We start from the raw sequence: 20,119 nt of genomic DNA, 5'->3' as shown, positions 1-20,119 counted from the left end.
ACGTAATTTTTTGAATTTTCTGCAAAACCTCTTGTTAATTGTTATACCAAACTTATTAATAGTATTAACAAGACTTCAAAAATTTCCTATTTATGGCATAGAACTAATCTCTCAAAATATAAAAAGCTCTTTGATCACATGATTAATGGCGTTATAAGAGTTGTTTATAGTTACATGACTTGTTAACTACATTATTGTAATTGTAAAAATACTACTTTTTAAATTTTTTAGAAAACTTATTATTAACTGTTATAATAAACTTGTCAGTAGTTTTAAAGAACTCATTAATCATGTTACTAGATTTGAAAGCATCCAAAAAAGAAAATAGTTACAGGTGATCGGTCGTTGGCCTAGCGCGACAGTCGGTGACTCACCTGAAGTTCGACGGTCGCCATCAAGACTGGAGCTCTGGCTACCAGCTAGTTAGTGAGAGTGCTTGATGGTTTTTTTATTTCAAAAAGAATAAAGAACAATTTGATCTTTTTAGCAAATTTTAAAATTCCAATTTGTTCATATATGCTCAAAAGAAAATGTTCATTATTTAAGTGCCCAAATGATAATTTTAATATTCAAATGTCATTTTTCTGTCTTTTTTTCTTTTTACATATTTTTATTAATATTAAAATTCTGTATTGGCATATTGAAACACTGACTGAACCGTTTAGCAAGTTAAGTGTGAAAGAGTCTGCCCGCTAATTTCATCAAATAAAATACAGTGAGTCAAACCACCCAAAGATTTTGGATAAGATTTGGGTTAATTCCACTAGTGTCAATCTTGTCCTGACATGCATCATGTCTGAATGAAAACCACATAAAAATGTCAACTTGATTATACATACTCTTTCATTTAAAATGTAATAAAATAGTAATATTATTTTTTTTAAAAATTAGCGTAAATAATCTAAAATGAAAATAATTTTTTAACACATTGCAGGAGCTATCTATTCCATCGGGGAGATGGCAAGCGGAACGCACCCAAAGTCATAGGCAATGACTTTTCCGAGCTACCACATTCACGCATGCCGCGGAAGGTCATATGCAGTTTCCCCGATCTACCTGTTCAAGCGAGTGCTATATTAGTTTTTCAAAAAAAAAAATTTAAACAAATTATTGGCTGAAAATTTTAAATTTAAATTATTAAAATTGTATCTAAATGATACAGATGTCACCATGATGATAAGTATCATGGTTTAATAACTGCAATATGAGTATTGAAACTGACTCTCAATCTGTTCTAATTCTTTTTGATCAAGATCTATTATCAAGTTAAGTAAGCCAACATAGAGGTTAAGTGAGAAGCCAACAATCAGGTCAAGAAAGAAAAGAAAAAGTTTTTTTCGCTTGGTAAGAAATTAGTTCATAATTCACAATTCACAATGTCATAAGTTTGAATCCTGATGTGATAATCTTGTTCGTAGGTAATATATAAGTATCTTTATAAGTGTTTTTTAAACCTGAAAGTATGTCCCGTCTCTGATGAGCCCTTAAGATTCAGCTTACCTAAATTTATTTTACCTTCCAAAAAATATATCAAGGGAGCAAGATCACATGATCAGCTTGACAATTTTGGATATTTTGGCATAATCACATGATGAGTTGACACTTGACAATTTTGGTTATTTTGGCAATTTTTTAACTAATCTCTATATTATTTTGTTAATGGAATGCATTACGTAATAGCATACTAATACAAACAAAACGCCTCCATCGGTACTAATAATGACATTACAACCAGAAAAATTAAAGGAACTAATTAAAAGATTAATATAATCTTTTTTCTTTTTTTTATCAGAGAAATATAATCTTAATATTACTAGCCACACACTCCAACAAGCGAGGCGGATATGATATGATATGAGAGGATATGGTTGGCCTCTAGAAGAATCGAATAATCCATGACCGATTTTAGTAAGAACTCACCCAAATTAAATCAAGACGCTGTCCTGATGGGAAGGTTTTAGGGATGTTTAGATTATCACGTAATTTTGTGTTATACAAAATAAATAAGTTAGATGGGTATTATCTAATAAATTTAGTTACAAGTGCTTTTTTTAAATCTTAATTATGAGAAATTATCTAGTGTATTGCCTTTTGAATTTTAAATATCATTAACTTAAATAACTGGTCAAAACTTAAAAATCATGCAAAAAGAATATTTGAAAACCTGTGCAATGAAATTTGAAAACTTGCGATCACGTGATGAAACTTAAATACTCAATACACTAATACCCATCCCTCCATAAATATCACTATCGTCGACTTCCCAACACTAAAAGTTGTGAGAGAAATCACCATGGCTCTCTTCTCCCTCGTCAAACACTACTTTCCCTTGGAGTTAAACGCCCCGCTCTTATATTTTCCATGCCTCGTCATCCTTGTCCTGTTTTTGTTCAATCTCAGAACTAGAACAAGTAAATCCAAGTCCAATCTGAATCTGCCTCCATCCCCACCGAAGCTACCCATCATCGGAAATCTTCATCAGCTAGGCTTATTACCGCATCGCTCTTTTCGAACCCTCTCCAAAAAATACGGACCTCTAATGTTCTTACATTTGGGTCAGGCTCCAGCTGTGGTGGTTTCTTCCGCACAATTGGCCCGCGAATTTATGAAAACCTATGACCTTACCATCGCAGACCGACCCCAAGGTATCTGTCCTAAGATCTTGCTCTATGGATGTACTGACGTTGGCTTTGGGAGCTACGGTAGTGAAAATTGGAGACAGAAGAAGAAAGTCTGTGTCAACGAACTTCTTAATCTGAGAAGCGTTCAATCCTTCAAGAGTGTCAGAGAAGAAGAATCTGGGGATTTGGCGAATAAGATACGTGATTTGTGTTCGAGCGGTGCAGATTCTGTAAATTTGAGCGAGTTGCTGATTGCTACATCGAATGATATCGTGTGTAAGTGTGTTCTTGGGGATAAGTTCAACACGGATGCGAACACAAGGATTGGAGAGCTAGTGAGGAAAGTGATGATCAACCTGATGGCCTTCAGTGTGGGAGATTATTTCCCTTCATTTCGTTGGGTTGATTCTGTCACTGGCCTCCTTCCGAGGTTGAAGGCCATCTTTGGAGAGTTAGACGATTTCTTTGAAAGCGTCATTGAAGAACGCAAGACTATGATGAAGAAGAGAAGCAATGACCAATCCTCCAATGGGAAAAGCTTGCTTGATATTCTCCTTCAATTCCGGGACGATGGCATTGTTGACCATAGTTTCTCCGAAAACGACATCAAATCTATCCTAATGGTCTCTCTCTCTCTCTCTCTCTCACTCAAACACACACACACACTCTTTAATCCTCCCAGGTATAAGCTTAAGTTTTGATAAGTGAGAAATTTTTAGGCTTTCGGCACTCTGCCGCAAATTAAATTTAGAAAGCTAGTAATTAACATTATGTGTGGTGTAAGCCAAGTTTTTTCTAATCTTGCATCATGGGAATCTTAATCACACATGGATAGGATTCTTTCCTACATTTAATATTCGTCTTGTTGTTCTTCTTCTTCTAATATCTATCCAAATTAAAACAAGTTTCAATTACTGTCAAGGGATATTGATGAATTAAATATTTCTGATACTGTATACATATAGGATATGTTCGTGGGAGGGAGCGACACAAGTTCAGCAGCAATGGAGTGGGCCATGGCGGAGCTGATGATGAATCCAACGAAAATGCAGAAAGCCCAGGAAGAGGTAAGGCGCGTAGTGGGGAACAAGTCAAAGGTAGAAGATGAAGACATAAATCAAATGAATTACTTGAAACATGTGGTCAAAGAAGTTCTGAGATTGCATCCACCAACGGCTATGATTCCTCCTCGATTAACAAGATCAAGATTGAAAGTCAGAGGGTACACTATTCCAGCTCAAACTATAGTGTACATAAATGCATGGGCAATTCAAAGAGATGCTGAGTTCTGGGAAAGACCTGAAGAGTTCATTCCTGAGAGATTTGAGAAGAACGACGTTGAATTCAAAGGACAAGACTTCCATTTCATACCCTTTGGTTCAGGAAGAAGAGGTTGTCCTGGAATGATGTTTGGGGTTGCTGCTGTGGAATCCATGCTCGCTAATCTCTTGTACTGCTTTGACTGGAAGCTTCCTACTGTGAATGGTGCCACTGCTCAACACATAGATATGGAGGAGACATTTGGGCTAACTGTCAGCAAAAAAGTGCCACTTTATCTCAAACCAATACCCTACTGTTAATTCAGAAACCATCTTTATATATATATATATATATATATATATATCCTGGTTAAAAGCTTGATGAATGCTCCATTATGTTTGAGTGTGTTTTTTGTTACGCTGTAAAATAGACAAGGTATGTCTGGAATTTGGTTGTGCGACGTTGAGACTGTGATCCTGCGATTGTACTGTTGTTGAATAATTAAAAAGTACTACCTCCTATAGTTAATATATGGTTTTTATTTTAATCCTAAATATAAGACCTCAGTTAACTTTGTGTCTCATATTTATATACTTTTTCTTAAAGTAGTACTTCTAATAATGGTAGTTCTAACTAATATACTTAATTAATAAGGATATTTTATAAAAGACAATACTATTATTACAAACAACTAACTTAATTTATTTTCTTAATCTTCTCAAATTAGTTTTCTAGCTCTTATATTTAGAACCGAAAATAATAGTAGATTGAACCAACAATTGTTGGCTGAGATGGCAGCAGCCTCGCCTGTAAAAAAAGAACATAAGTTCAAATCTTCAGAAGCACACTTATCAGAAGAGTTATCACAAACCAATTCCCTGTTGTTAAATCAGAAACCATCGTGTGTGTGTGTCCTGGTTAAAAGCTTGACGAATGCTCCATTATGTTTGAGTGTGTTTTTTGTTGCGCTGTAAAATAGACAAGATATGTATGGTTGGAGTTTGGTTGTGCGACATTGAGACTGTGATTCTGCAGTTGTACTGTTGTTGAATAATTAAAAAGTAGTGGATTGACCTTGGTTGAAGAGGCGGGGCCTTATCCTCATAAAAAGATGCATACAAATTTAAATATCGAGAAACGTGTTTATTGTGAGAGCTATTTTTTAACCACTTTAGATTCGAAAGAAATTAATCTTAAGTTTAATATGATTTGGGATGCCCTTGTTTCAACTTAAAAAACAAAAAAAGTAGTAGATTGATTACCCTTACAAAAAAAAAAAGGGTTGCGGATTGATTGGTGGTTGAGTTCGATCAAAACGCCCATCATTCTCAGATTGATTATATCATTATAAAATTGAAGGACCAGATGGAATTGGCGGTTGTGGCATGAAAGAGCAACTTTTTCCCCCCCCCCAAATGTTACATGTAGGATTGAATTCGCCAACTCCCATTAGCAACGTGAATTCCTAAGTACTCCCTCCGATCTTAAATATGATAATCATTTTGTAGTGTAATTTACACTACAAAATAAGTCTTATATTTAAGACCGGAATAGTGTAAGCAACTATTAGTTGTTGATGTTGAGAAGGTCATCAACATTTTTGGTAAAATTGATTGATGGCAAAAGATGATTTTGGTTAGTGACTATGCCCACTTCACATTTACGGTCTGAGAAGGTTTGCTTATTCATTTTCTATATTGGAAATGGATGGTCATGGAAAGTTTGGGTGTGTTGGTGGGGCTTATATGTATTCCCAAGTGCCTTGGTGATGGGTCCTCCAACCTTTTGCTCTCTTGGGATAAGATTTATGGAGCTCCAATAAAATTCTAATAATACCTTATATACTTAATATAAGACCTAATAAATTGATCAATTCAGAAAAATTAAGAAAATTAAGTTAGTTGTTTATCTTCCTAACATTATCCTTATTAATCATGTGTATCTAAATTACAAATTAATAGTAACTCCTTAACACATACAACTATTATAAGGATTACTTGAGAGCAAAAATAGATAAATATTAAAGACAAAATGAATTGGGATCTTATATTTAGTACTACATCCAGTTCTTAATATAAGACCATGTTTTACTTTTATTTTGGTTATAAATATAAGACTCCAATTCACTTTGTCTCTTATATTTACTCAAATTTTTCTAAGATAGTCCTTCTAATAATTATAGTTCTAGTCAATACACTTGATTAGCAAGGATATTTTAGGAAAAACAACACCTATTTAGAACTAATAACTAACTCAACTTATTTTCTTAATCTCCTCAAATTAGTCAACTGGCTCTTATAATTAGGACTGGAGGTAGTATCAAACTAGCTTTTATATTAAAGATTGCAAGTAGTATCTTATTTTAAATGAGAAAACTTGATGCTTCAACTGGTAATGCATTTTATCATGGTACGCAGCAAACACATCACTTAAGTATTTTTTTTTTAAATACATAGTTGTGAGTTTCGAATCTTACATAAAAAAAATATTATGAGTGTTATGAGTCATGATGAAGGAGGAGTGAAGGGAAGGTTTCAGAAAGAGGTGGCTGGGAGTGCCGGGGTGACGAAGGAGTGAAGATGATGACGTTGATGTGGCATATTACTGATGGAATATTACGTGGCACTATATTTTACGTGTCAATGCCATCTTAATATAATTAGATCAACTAAATAACAGTCAAAATAAACCTTACCAACAAGTAAGACAATATTGCTTCGGCAAAATCTTCAAATGAAAACCGTGAGGATAAAAAAGCACCTAAACCCAATTTAAAAGTAAGAAGAGGGAGAATTCGTGAGCATTTTTCGCTGTACGCGTGTCTTTTTCTGGTTCAGTCTTATCCATCTCTGTAATCAATCAGAAATATGGAAGCGACAGATATTTTTACCCCTGCTTTCGTTCTTGCCCTGTGCATTTATCTTTGTCTTCTTTTCTGTGACTGCTGAACGTAAACATGGGGACATGATTGATATGAACCATTAAACGAAGTTGAAGACTTGAAGGATTATTTTTAAGATATTTTAAAAATTTTAAATAACATTCCAAAATAAAATTCTAAAATGAACTAAATTAAAATACAAATATCATATCATTCAAAAATAAATTAAACCACACACAAAATGAAAATGGGAAAAATATATTAATTAAGGGTTAACATCATATTTAGTCTTATAAAATTTGATCTTATTTTGATTTTAGTTCCTAAAATTTAAAATCTATAGTTTTATTTTCTAAAATTTGATTAAATTTTGGTTTTGCTTCTTGAAATTTAAAACTAGTGATATTGGGCCCTAAAATTTAATTTAATTTTTGTTTATATTCTTATTTCAAGAATCAAAATTACTTGCTTGAAATTTTAGGAATCAAAATCAAAATCAAATTAAATTTCAAAGATCAAAACCACCTATTTCAAATTTTATAGGCTAAAATCAAGACGAAATTAACTTTTAGGGACTGCTATTAACCCATTAATTAATCTACCCAGCTATATTAATATTGATTTGTAAATATCATTTAAACTATTCTATCTTATTTTATTATTTGCATTAAACTAACTCTTGGCATCAGGCCAGAATTTTTTCTTTTTTTAGAAATATGTGTTAATTTATATCAATAATGCGATGCCCTATAAAGAAACGGGTGCTTATGCCCATGTCAGTGTCAGGATCTCTTTGGTTACAGATAATGATCGCTGAATGAGACTAATTATTGATTTAGGTTGATCTTCTATAATTAGCTATTCGTGTGGAGTGTGTTGACTAAAAATGACGAAATAAAATTATGTATAAAGTTGATTTTTTATGTAAATGTATTTTAGCTTGGTTGCATATTTTTAGTGTACGATATATAATTAATTTCAAACCACACAGAGCCTGCATTTTGATTAGAAGAGCTGCCGACATGCATGAAAGAAATTCCTACAGAGTAAAATGGGACTTCCTCTGTTCTTTATTATAAGAGATAATTATAAAATATATCATGTTCCTTATTATAAGAGATACTTATAGATTGTCTCAAATTTTGTGTGTTGATGTCCTATTTTATCCCTATTTAATTACTCATATTACTCATATAATTGTATTTAATTCTTATTCATCCTCTCTCCCACACATTATCTCTCTTCCACATAAATGAGGGTATTGTTGGCAAAAATGTTACACTCTTTATATATTTATAGCACCTAACTAATTTTAACTAATTTTTTTAATAATGTGATTTAGTTAATTGTATCTTATAAAATGGAACGGAGGGAGTATTAAAATGATTAGATAATCTTTTGTAGTTTTTCAACAACAACAAAAGTTAAAAAGAAATCATCTTTGGTGGCCTCTGCAGTGCCACGGGGTTCGAAATTGGGACGCGTCTCATTCGCATGCACCTATGAACGGACACGGGACATCATTGAACCAATGACTTTTTTTAAAGGCAGATGGTTGGCCGTATTATAATTGATCAAATCGATGAGCCCCCAAGTAATGTGGATTCATTCAAAATTAGCAAAAAAAATATGAATATTGAGAGAATCCCCATATATGCTGCATGCGAGTGCGACAAGCGAAAACCCAGACAAATTGATCGCCGCATTTAATATTGGCCGTATTTTTTTTCCCCAACAATATTGGCTGTATTATTCTTAATATATTTGCAAGTATTGATGGGTTCAGACTAATCCATGCCTTTTTATATGAAATATTCTCTTTCATAATGATGTTTTTAAATATAAAAAACAAATACTCTTTGTAAAAAATTTTAAACTTGTATTTCACTTTTACTCTAATTAAATATATGATACTTACTATCCATTTGTAATAAATGTCCACTCATTATTTCTCAACCAAAAAAAAATATAGTTATAAAAACATATATCTTACAAGTTTATTATTTTTAATTAAATTTAATTAATATTTTGAACATCAGCAGTTATTTTTCATAATGAAAAAAGGAGGGAGTAATAATTTAATAATTAATGATTCATCATTAACTCTCGTGCGTAATTACCGGTTTTCAATTAAAAAATAATATTAAACTATTTGGTCTGTTCCTATGTATTTGTCCTTATTCCAATTTCTATCTTGTCCTCAGATTTGTTTTTTATCTTTTATATTTATAGAGTTATTTACAGGTTATGAAGTAAACTCTTTATCTTTATCAACTGGACAAATTTTCGTAGGTGTTTAAATTTTTTTTAATTTTAATGAAACATATTAAAAATATCTTATAAATGGAATAAGAAGAATATATAACATTAAAAAAATCAAATACAAAACAAATAAATATATTGGTCCATGACACACACGGCACACGCTGCCGTTGAGGCAAGACGTGACCGTGTGTGTAAATATATAACTAATAAAAGTTAGTTTAGTTAGTGAAGAGTCATCATAAAGTTATGAGTCCAAATTTTACTTATGGGTGATTTATAAGTACCTCTAAACGTGAATGTGTGTTATGATTCTAATAAGCTCTTGAGACCCAAGTCGACTTATAAAATATATATATATATACATACACCCACAAATAAAAATTTTAAATTAAAAAATGTATATGCGTATATAGATGTCTTACATTACATCATATTACTATGTTTCGGATAGAATGTGATTTCAAATAAGTTTTTGTCCAGTCTCGTCTTGAATAAGTTTTCATGCCGTTTTAGCCAATTCAGACGAGACATACTACCTCCAGTTTTAATTATAAGACCTCGTTTATAAATTATAAACAGGATTTTATAATTAGGACTAGAAATAGTACAAAAACCCGCCTAGGTCAAAGCAGTAGCGCATCGTGGATAGGAGGAATTGAGTTTTTGATCACGTGGTAGGAACAATTTCTAAAGACTAGAAAGTCAGCTAGAAAGGGGCAGAACTAGCATCCCTCTTTTTGCTGTTCCCCTTTTAATGCATTTGCCTCGTTGAACTTAGGGCAGGTATTATTTCCAAATAAGCAGTTTAGATAGAGTCCAACTTTTGATTGATATAAGACATTCTATTCTTCTTAGGATTAAATCCAATCTCTTAGTCCCCGCGAAAAGGAAAAAAAATTTTATCCTAGAAGCAGATCTAATTTTAATAACAAACACAGTAACAATGAAGATGGGGGAGAGGAAAGGAGAGAAAGAAGGGAGAAAGATAGCAAGAAAAAGAAAGAGAAACAAGATAAATAGAAAGAGAATTAAAAAAAACTCAATATCTAATATTATTCAATTGATAATTAAAAACGGTATAATACATAATTAAAATAAAATAGCACTATAGGACATAATAGTTGACAATCTCTATATTTAATCTTTAAATCACAGCATTAATTTATTAATTTTTTTGATAATTTGTAAATATTATAAAATCTTCAATCATTCCTCTCCGTCCTTTTTTTTTATAGGAGAAATACAATAAGGTCATAAAGAAGAAAAATAATTACAAAACAAGCCTTAAAAATTATTATTTTTTATTATGAAACTTGTGAATTTGTGATTACAAGTTACGTAGATTGTTATTATTAGAACCTTTTCTTAATTATCTTTTTTTACTTGAGACCCTATTATAATTCTCTCCTTTTCCATTTCCATCATGCAGTTTGTGGGTTTAAGTTATTATCATGGCCATGGTTCAGGACATCAACGGCTGAGATTGAGGTTTGGGATGAGTATCAGACACCGAGCATTGAGTCCCAGAGTCAGAGCGGGCATGCTAAAAATGGACCCATTGTACGCACTTTAATAGAAAGCACAGCCAAAAAATAATAATATAATATAATATTTTAATTATGTGGAGATTCAAGACTAATATTATAATACTCACCAAATCTCAATTATTTAAATTTAATATGAACGGCTAAAATTTAATATTTAATATTTTTATTATTTAAAAAATATTTTTTAATAGATACATAATTCAAAAATAAATATAATATCTTAATTATAAGTTTTTTAAAAGTAAATTTTTTATTCAAAAATTATTAGTTGAAAAATTTAAATTTAGACCATTAAAATTAATTTTAAATGGTTTAGATTTTACTGTAGTGATGAATAGTAGAGTATTGAAACTCATTCAGCGGAGATTCTCCATTTTTTAATTTCTATTCACATTAACGAGCCGACTTCGATTGTGACATGATGAATAGTAGAGTAGCATTTATAAGCAACCATTTTTTTAATAAATAATACTCGCTCTCGTTTTTATTATAAATTTCAGACAACTAATTTTCATATAACAAAAAAAAGTTAAATTACTAATTACTAAATAAAAAAATATACTTTTATTTTTAAATATGTTTTTATAACAAATAGAAAAAAAATAATGAAAGAGAATATATAAGAAAACATAATAAGAGTATAAGTAGCATATGAGAGAGAATAAATAATTAAGAATAAATTTAAAAGAGCATACTACCTCCAATCCGTAATATAATGGGTCATTTGACTTTTATTTTGATCCTCATATATTTTGTCTCATATTTATTCATTTGTTTTTAAGATGGTCCTTATTATAATGGTAGTTTTAGCCAATACAATTGATTAACAATGATATTTTAGGAAAGAGAACATCTATTTATTACAAATAAGTAACTTAAATAGTTTTTTTAATCTACTCAAATTAGTCAACTAGTTTTTATATTAAGGAATAGAGACAGTATTAAATATTAAAACAAACCTAAATTAAAACTTGTACAACTCTTCTTGAAGTTGAAAGTTTGAAACTAATAAGAGGGAAATAATTAATAATAACAAGTTGCAAGACATAGCTAGCTCTGCTTTTAGTTCCAGTTCTAATTTGTTATGCACTCCTCCATCTTCACTTTCGGACGGAAATAGAATAAAATAAAGCATGTATACAACATATACTAACGCGCACACCCACCCCCACCATCGCCTTACCTCTACATTTTTTTTTTTGGGGGGGTCAAAAGCTCTCCAGTTTATCTAAGCTTGTTAAATAGGCCTTTCCCTTCATTACCACGCCATCGAAGGAAGAACAAGAACGATGATACTCCAGGCGCTTCTCAAACATTTGCCATTTGAGCTAAACCCAACCTTGTACGTCTCTCTCTTCTGCTTCATCATCCTCATCCCTGTGCTTATCAAACTACATAGAACCACAAGAAATGAGCCCAATCTTCCTCCATCCCCACCTAAATTGCCATTTATAGGCAATCTTCATCAGCTTGGTACTCTGCCTCACCGTTCCCTCACAGCTCTCTCCAACAAGTATGGCCCTCTCATGTTGCTTCGATTCGGTCAAACTCCAACTCTGGTGGTTTCTTCCGCGCACTTCGCCAGAGAAATAGCAAAATCCCACGACGTCGTTTTCTCCGATCGGCCTCAAACCACTGCTGCAAAAATACTTCTCTATGGATGCAAAGATGTGGGTTTCTTACCCTATGGTGAAGAGTGGGGGCTCAAGAGGAAAATCTGTGTTTCTTGAGCTTCTCAGCCTTAAAAGAGTTCAATCCTTTCAGTACATCAGAGAGGAGGAAGCTGCGAACTTGGTGGCTAAGATTCGTCAAGCATGTGGTCAGCTTAATGATAGTTTGTCCGTGAATATGTCTCAGATGATTATTGCAACTTCAAACAATATTGTGAGCAGATGTCTTCTTGGACAGAAGTTTGATGCAGCAGATGGTAAAAGCAGCTTTGGGGAAGTAGCGAGGAAAGTGATGGTTCAAATGGCAGCTTTCAGCTTCGGAAACTTCTTCCCCTCGTTGTGATGGATGGATGTTGTTACTGGATTGATTCCAAAGCTGAATGCTACGTTTAGAGAATTAGATGCTTTCTTCGATGATGTGCTCGCTCAACATAAAGTGGCTGGAAGGAGTGAATCAGATGAAGATCACAAGTCAGAAAAGAAAGACTTTGTTGATATTCTCCACCAACTTCAACAAGATGATCTGCTGGACTTCCAGCTTACCCAATCTGACCTCAAAGCCATGATAATCGTATCTCTCTCTGTTTCCCTTAATTAAATTCTCGACCTTTGTGTTGTGTGTACGTGTGTTAACCTCTCACGCTAGTTTACAGAACAGCATAAACATGTTTTGATTTAACAATTGAATCAGGATTTGTTCGTTGGAGGAAGTGACACTACTTCAACAGCTCTGGAATGGGCCTTTGCAGAGCTCATGAAGAATCCAAGGGCAATGAAGAAAGCACAGCAAGAGGTGAGAAGAGTGATGGGGAATAAGTCAAAAGTGGAAGAAAATGATGTGAAACAAATAAGTACTTGGAATGTGTACTCAAAGAAACTCTCCCGTCGCACTTTCGGTTCCAAGAGAGACAGCTTCGGGTGTGACGTTGGGAGGGTACTATATTCCTCCAAAAACAACTGTATTTGTGAATGCATCGGGAATTCAGAGAGATCCTGAATTCTGGGAAAGACCAGACGAGTTTGAACCGGAGAGATTTGAGAACAACCAAATCGAGCTCATGTAAAGAAAACTGGAGGTGTGTATCAACTAGGTCCGAGTTGTCCCGGTAGACATTGTCCTTAAAAGTTATTCCGCCACCGTAGGTAAACGTGAGTGCGGCACTCCCCAGGATTAAACGAACCCTTCCTGCAGAAAACAGGGTGACAGAACAGCAAAAACTAACAATAACCCAGCAAACAGAGAAGAGGAGAAGGGAGCAAAAGATTAGAGGAGGGGAGAGAGCTCGATAACTCAAGGGGTGCACCGAACACTCTGCCTCGACCTCCTTTATATAGGCCACAGATTTTTGAACGTTGGGCACCATGATCACGGTAATAAAATTTCAGTTTCAGATGTTATAGCCATAAACGCTATTTATTCCTTCGGTTATGAACGTTGGTATGTTTAAGAGATAAATTCTAGACGTTACTAGTCATTAATCCATGGAAAACGGTTTAAGGATTAATGGAGGATAAATCACGGTTTGAAAACTCCCAATGTTCAGTAACCTTCGGTTATTACAAAAATAAATGGTCAAAACAAGGATTTTCTGATAAGCTCTCTTAATACCATTTCATAATTTAATTTTGCAAAAGTGATTTACAAAAGGTGCCCGGTACTGTTCTAATTCGCGCGCAGGGGGGGAATCGCCAGTTTTCACCTGCGTTTCCCTCCTAGTGGGCTATTGTTGTGTGCACGAGACCCTCCTTCTCCTCTAGCCCATTCACTAGCCCAATAATGTGTGATAGTATTTATACACTTAAGCTCTCTCTCTCTTGGGCAATGTGGGACTTTACTTTTGACACACCTACTCATATACACAACAATCCCCCACATGTGTCAAAAGGGAACATGTACAACTAAGTTACACATGGATATAACCATTTCGAGTCTAATGTCTTTCGGACTATGAACCAGATATAGACCAATAATACTTAGCACATAGAGATGTTAGTGAATCCTGCTTCTATGAACCAACAGCTCTGGGTATGCGCTAGAGGTATCAAGAGTCAGATTATACCCCCGCAATTTCTACTATTTACGGCGATTTTGTGCGTTATGATGGTCATGCGCGTGCCCGGTTCTTAACGAATGCTCTAGAGATTTCGCCATGATCTCATGGGAGCGGCCCCACTCCACATTCGTAGAGGTGATTTCATCAAGTGTACCTGCAATTAGCACACCATCCCGTAGGATTATGAAATCATTAAGAGTTTTCACTCAGCCTCGCCAATAAATGCATTCTAGCACTTTCTCACATCATAGGAAGGGACTATGAATTTACAATAGTGCTAACAGAACTAACAGACGACTTGTTTTTCCCATATGAACCTTCTTCATGGGGTCTCCAATCACAAAGGTTGGGTTTCCATCGTTGTTAATTTCATGTTGGCTTAAGTCCCATTCCCCTCGATGTTTTGATAATCTGTTTCTTCCCCAGGGGTTTCGTAAATGGATCTGCCAGATTCACTTCTGATCTCACAAAATCGATTGAGACTACTCCATCTTTGAGCAGCTACCTTAGAATACTATGTCTCAATCGTATGTATCTGCTTTTACCATTGAAGGTTTTGTTTTTCACTATAGCTATTGCGGCTTGGTTATCGCAATGCAAAGACACTGATAGTGGTGGTTTTTCTCCCAATGGGATATTAGCCAAGAAGTTTTTCAACCACTCAGCCACTGTACCAGCCAACTCCATAGCGATTAGCTCTGAATCCCTCGAGGATTTAGATAGAATGGTTTGTTTGGCTGACCTCCATGATATTGCACCATCGCCAAAAGTGAATATATAACCACTAGTGGATTTGGTCTCCTCTGAATCTGAGATCCAGTTAGTATCATTGTATCTTTCTAATACAGTGGGAAATCCACTATAGAGAATACCATAACTTATGTACCTTTTAAGTATCTCAATACTCTTACTAAGGCCACCCAGTGTTCATTGCTAGGACAATGAGTATACCTGCTCAATCTACACACAGCATATGCTATGTCTGGCCTGGTGAAGTTTGCTAAATGTAACAGACTCCCAATAATCTGTGCATATTTAGATTGAGCAACTGGTTCTCCTTTATTTTTAAACAAACTCACACTAGAATCATAAGGAGTACTCAACGGATCATCATCACATCCAAATTGTCTAAGAATTTTTTCAACATAGTGCTCTTGAGATAATAAAATGCCATTTTAAGTTTTTGTTATCTTAACACCCAAAATAACTTTTGCTTCACCCAGGTCTTTCATATCAAAATTAGAAGCAAGAAAACATTTAGTTTCAAACACAACATCTAGACAAGTACCAAAGATTAGCATGTCATCCACATATAAGCAGATAATCACACAGTCATTATTCATAAGTTTGGTATAAACACACCTTTCTACCTCGTTAGTAGTGAAACCGCCATTAGTTAAGACTTGATCTAATTTTTCATACCACTATTTAGGTGCTTGTTTTAGGCCATACAAAGATTTCACAAGTTTACATACTTTGTTTTCTTGCCCAGGAGCAACGCACCCTTCAGGTTGTACCATGTAAATCTCTTTTTCTAAATCACCATTTAGAAAAGCTGTTTTAACATCCATTTGATGAATAGAGTTTATAAATTGAAACCAGAGTAATAAGAATTCTTATAGAAGAAATTCTTGTCACTGGGGAAAAAGTATCAAAGTAATCAATGTTTTCTTTTTGTGTAAAACCTTTGGCTACTAGCCTCGCTTTGTACTTATCGATAGAACCATCAGGAAAATATTTTTTTCCAAAAAACCCATTTACAGCCAATTGCTTTTTCTCCTGGAGGCAAGTCAACTAAGACCCAAGTTTTATTTTGTTTTAAAGAATCAATTTCAGCCTGAATTGCTTCTTTCCAAAAAGGTGCGTCTGGAGAAGAGGTCGCTTCATGGAAATTTCTAGGTTCATCTTGTACTTAATAAGTGTAGAAATCATCTCCAAAGGAGGTTTCCTTTCTTTGCCTTTTACTTCTCCATAAACTTTCTACTACGTTTTCATTTGAGTTTTGCTCAAAAGAATTTTCAACAATTCTAGGGATACGCTCAGCTTTCAAAGGAAAAATATGTTCCAAAAATTCTACATCTTTAGTTTCAATAATAGTATTTTGACCCAAAATATCACCTTTTAAAACCATAAAATGGTAGGCGGTACTTTGCTGAGCATACCCGATAAATAAACAATCAGCAGTTCTAGAACCTATTTTTTCTCTTTTTAGGGTCAGGTAATAACACTTTTGCAAGGCACCCCCACACTTTTAAGTAATTAAGACTAGGTGCAAAGCCTTTCCATAATTCATAAGGAGTTTTGTTTGTTTTCCTATGGTGTATTCTTTTTTGTAGAAAACAGGCAGACAAAATGGCTTCTCCCCAAAGGTTATATGGTGCAGCAGAGCTTACAAGTAAAGCATTCATAATCTCTTTTAGTGTTCTATTTTTTCTTTCCGCAACACCATTAGATTCTGGGGAATATGGAGGAGTTACCTCATGAATAATTCCTTCTTTTTCACAAAATTCATTTAATTGTAAAAATTCTCCTCCTCTATCAGATCTAACTCGTTTAATTTTTCTGTCTAATTGATTTTCTACCTTAGCTTTATATGACAAGAATTTTTCAAAAGCCTCGTCTTTATTTCTTAACAAATATAATTTTGTATACCTTGAAAAATCATCAATAAAAGTTACATAATATCTTTTACCACCTCTAGTCTCAGTTTGTTTCAAATCACCTAGATCAATGTGTACTAAGGATAACAACTCGGTTTCTCTTTGAGTAGGAAAATGTGATTTTTTAGTTTGTTTTGTTTCTGCACACACTTCACATTTATTAAGAATATTATTTTTAATCCTTGATATTAGTCCTAGATGATAAAGCCTTTTTATATAAGGTTTACTTATGTGTCCTAATCTAGCATGCCACATATCAAAAGAATCAACATAGAACACAGGCAAGTAAGTAGAAGAAGCATTTCCATTCATTTCAGCAATGTTCAGTACAAACAATCCTTGATTACAATAGCCTTTCCCAACAAGAACATTATTCTTTGTCATTGCGATCTTGTCAGATTAGAATGACACCTTAACCCCAGCTTTCCCTAACAGAGCCACAAAAATCAAGTTAGCTCTAACATCAAGCACGTACAGAACTTCATTCAGTGCTAAGGTCTTTCCAGACTTGAGTTTCAGGACAACTTTTCCTTTTCCCAGAACTTTTGTGGTTCGAGAATCGGCCAGATAAATATGGTCTTCTCCTTCTTCAAAGGAGGTGAACATGTCCTTATTCGCACAGATGTGCTTGGTAGCACCTGAGTCTACCACCCACTTCCTCACATCAAAGATCACAAGGACTTGTAAGACAACAGCAATAATCTCATCGTCATCTCCTTCCACCAAATTTACGTTTGGCTTAGGAGGATTTCTACCTTTACGGTTATTGTTTTTACCAGCCCTTTCCTGCACTGAGCTGCGTGGTGACCTGGCTTTCCACACACAAAGCAATCTTCGTTCTTCTTGAATTTGGGGTTAGAATCATTAGGCTTGTAATCAAAGTTTTTATTTCTAGGTTTAGTGTTGTACCTCTTGTCCTGCAGCTTTGCTTCTACCAAATTTGCCTTTGTTGCCAACTCCTTTCCTCTAGCTGTTTGGATTGCCTTCCGGTTTGTGTCCTTAATGATGATATGCGTGATTATGTCTGATAGTGAAAGTTGCTTCTGCTTATGCTTCAGTTGTTGCTTATAGTCATTCCATGAGTTTGGTAGCTTCTCAATCAGGACCCCGGCCACGAACTCATCTGGTAAATTTATCTTCTCAGCTCGGAGCTCTTCCAGTAGCTTATGGTATTCATTGATTTGAAGTTTTATATCCTTCTCTTCATCCATCTCCCATTTGTAAAAGTTCCCAACCACGAACTTTTGCTTTCCAGCATCCTCAGCAGTGTACTTCACGATCAGTGACTCCCATGTTTTATGTGCCTCCTTGTATACATAGTAGACATCGAACAAGTCATTAGATAAAGTGCTAATGAGTGTATGTCGGCAAACCTTGTTGGCATTTTCCCAAGCATGCTTCTGGGCCTGGTCAGCATTAGTGGGGGGTTCAGGCTGGGTAAGAGCAGCGGCAACTCCATGCATGTCAAGGACAGTGTACACACATTCCTGCCACCGTCTAAAGTACTTTCCATCGAATACATCAATCTTGTAGACATCTGGGAATGGCTTGGGTAGTGGCACTGCAGTGAAGACAGAAGCATGGGCAACGTTGACAGTAGGGTCAGTGTTCCCAGCAGCAGCATCATTACGGGACTCCATAGTAACTCTCAAGATTGTAGAGGAAACTGGAGGTGTGTATCAGCTAGGTCCGGGTCGTGCCAGTAGACACTGTCCTTAAGAGTTATTTTGCCACCGTAGGTAAACGTGAGTGCGACACTCTTCACGATTAAACGAATCCTTCCTGCAGAAAACAGGGTGACAGAACAGCAGAAACTAACAATAACCCATCAAACAGAGAAGAGGAGAAGGGAGCATAAGAGCAGAGGAGGGGAGAGAGCTCAATAACTCAAGCGGTGCACCGAACACTCTGCCTCGACCTCCTTTATATAGGCCACAGATTTTTGAACATTGGGCACCATGATCACGGTAATAAAATTTCAGTTTCAAACGTTATAGCCATAAACGCTGTTTATTCCTTTGGTTATGAATGTTGGTACGTTTAAGAGATAATTTCCAGACGTTACCAGTCATTAATCCATGGAAAACGGTTTAAGGATTAATGGAGGATAAATCACGGTTTGAAAACTCCCAACGTTCAGTAACCTTCGGCTGTTACAAAAATAAATGGTCAAAATAAGGATTTTCTGATAAGCTCTCTTAATACCATTTCATAATTTAATTTTGCAAAAGTGATTTACAAAAAGTGCCCGGTACTGTTCTGATTCGCGCACAGGGGGGAATCGCCAGTTTTCAACTGTGTTTCCCTCCTGGTGGGCTGTTGTTGTGTACGCAAAACCCTCCTTCTCCTCTCTTGGGCAATACCAAATAATGTGTGATAGTATTTATACACTTGAGCTCCCTCTCTCTTGGGCAATATGGGACTTTATTTTTGACACACCCACTCATATACACAACAGTTCAAAGGTCAAGACTTTGAATTTGTTCCTTTTGGTATTGGAAGGAGGGGATGCCCAGGAATTTCATTTGGGCTTGCATCACTTGGGTACGTGTTAGCTAATCTTTTGTGTTGGTTCGATTGGAAGCTTCCTGAATCTGGTAAATTTGCTGATCAAGACATGGACATGAAAGAGACATTTGGGCTTACCGTCGTTAAGAAACTACCAATTTTTGTCCAACCAATACCGCACCATGCCTTATAGCAACTTAATTTTGATAACAAAGCTCGTGATTGGTGTTTTGGATTCGTGGTTTCAAGTTATTCTGAATAAAGTTTGCTACTAAGTTTCTGTGTTTGGATTGTGCTCTTCCACTACACCAGAAATGTTTGATTTGGTTTATGATTGAATTGTAGTGAAAGTTGGATGTGGGATACTTGTACAGATGTTTAGCTATTGGAATAATACAAACTTTGATCCTTAAAATTTACTTTTATTTTGATTTTAATTCCTCAAGTTTCAAACTATAAGTTTTCGTCCTTCAAGTTTCTTTTTATTTAAAACATTAGTCCTTATAATCTAATAAAAATTTGGACCATTTTGCCCCTAGAGGAACCAAAACTTATAATTTGAAACTTGAAGAACCAAAACCAAAAATGAGGACAAACTTGAGAGATCAAAAATTATATTAACTCTTAGTTATTTATCAATAAAGTTACTGCTT

At 34.7% G+C, this 20,119-nt stretch overlaps 1 protein-coding gene and 1 pseudogene across 1 annotated transcript; both read left to right on the top strand.

Annotated features, from left to right (window-relative positions):
- The first annotated feature begins 2,293 nt into the window (after positions 1-2,293).
- On the top strand, positions 2,294-4,409 carry LOC114723168 (cytochrome P450 71A1-like). The gene is made up of 2 exons (XM_028909326.1): positions 2,294-3,244; positions 3,587-4,409. The coding sequence occupies exons 1-2, from the start codon at positions 2,294-2,296 to the stop codon at positions 4,199-4,201; spliced, it is 1,566 nt and encodes a 521-aa protein (XP_028765159.1). The 3' UTR covers positions 4,202-4,409.
- Positions 4,410-11,863: 7,454 nt separating this feature from the next.
- On the top strand, positions 11,864-19,885 carry LOC114723133 (cytochrome P450 71A1-like; annotated as a pseudogene).
- Positions 19,886-20,119: the final 234 nt, after the last annotated feature.

This window comes from Neltuma alba, unplaced genomic scaffold (assembly GCF_004799145.2).
Source record: "Neltuma alba isolate B1F8T4 unplaced genomic scaffold, ASM479914v2 tig00012124_pilon, whole genome shotgun sequence".
Classification (NCBI taxonomy): Eukaryota; Viridiplantae; Streptophyta; class Magnoliopsida; order Fabales; family Fabaceae; genus Neltuma; species Neltuma alba.
Note: the sequence above shows the minus strand (reverse complement) of the source record. Positions and strands in the feature narration are given on the sequence as shown.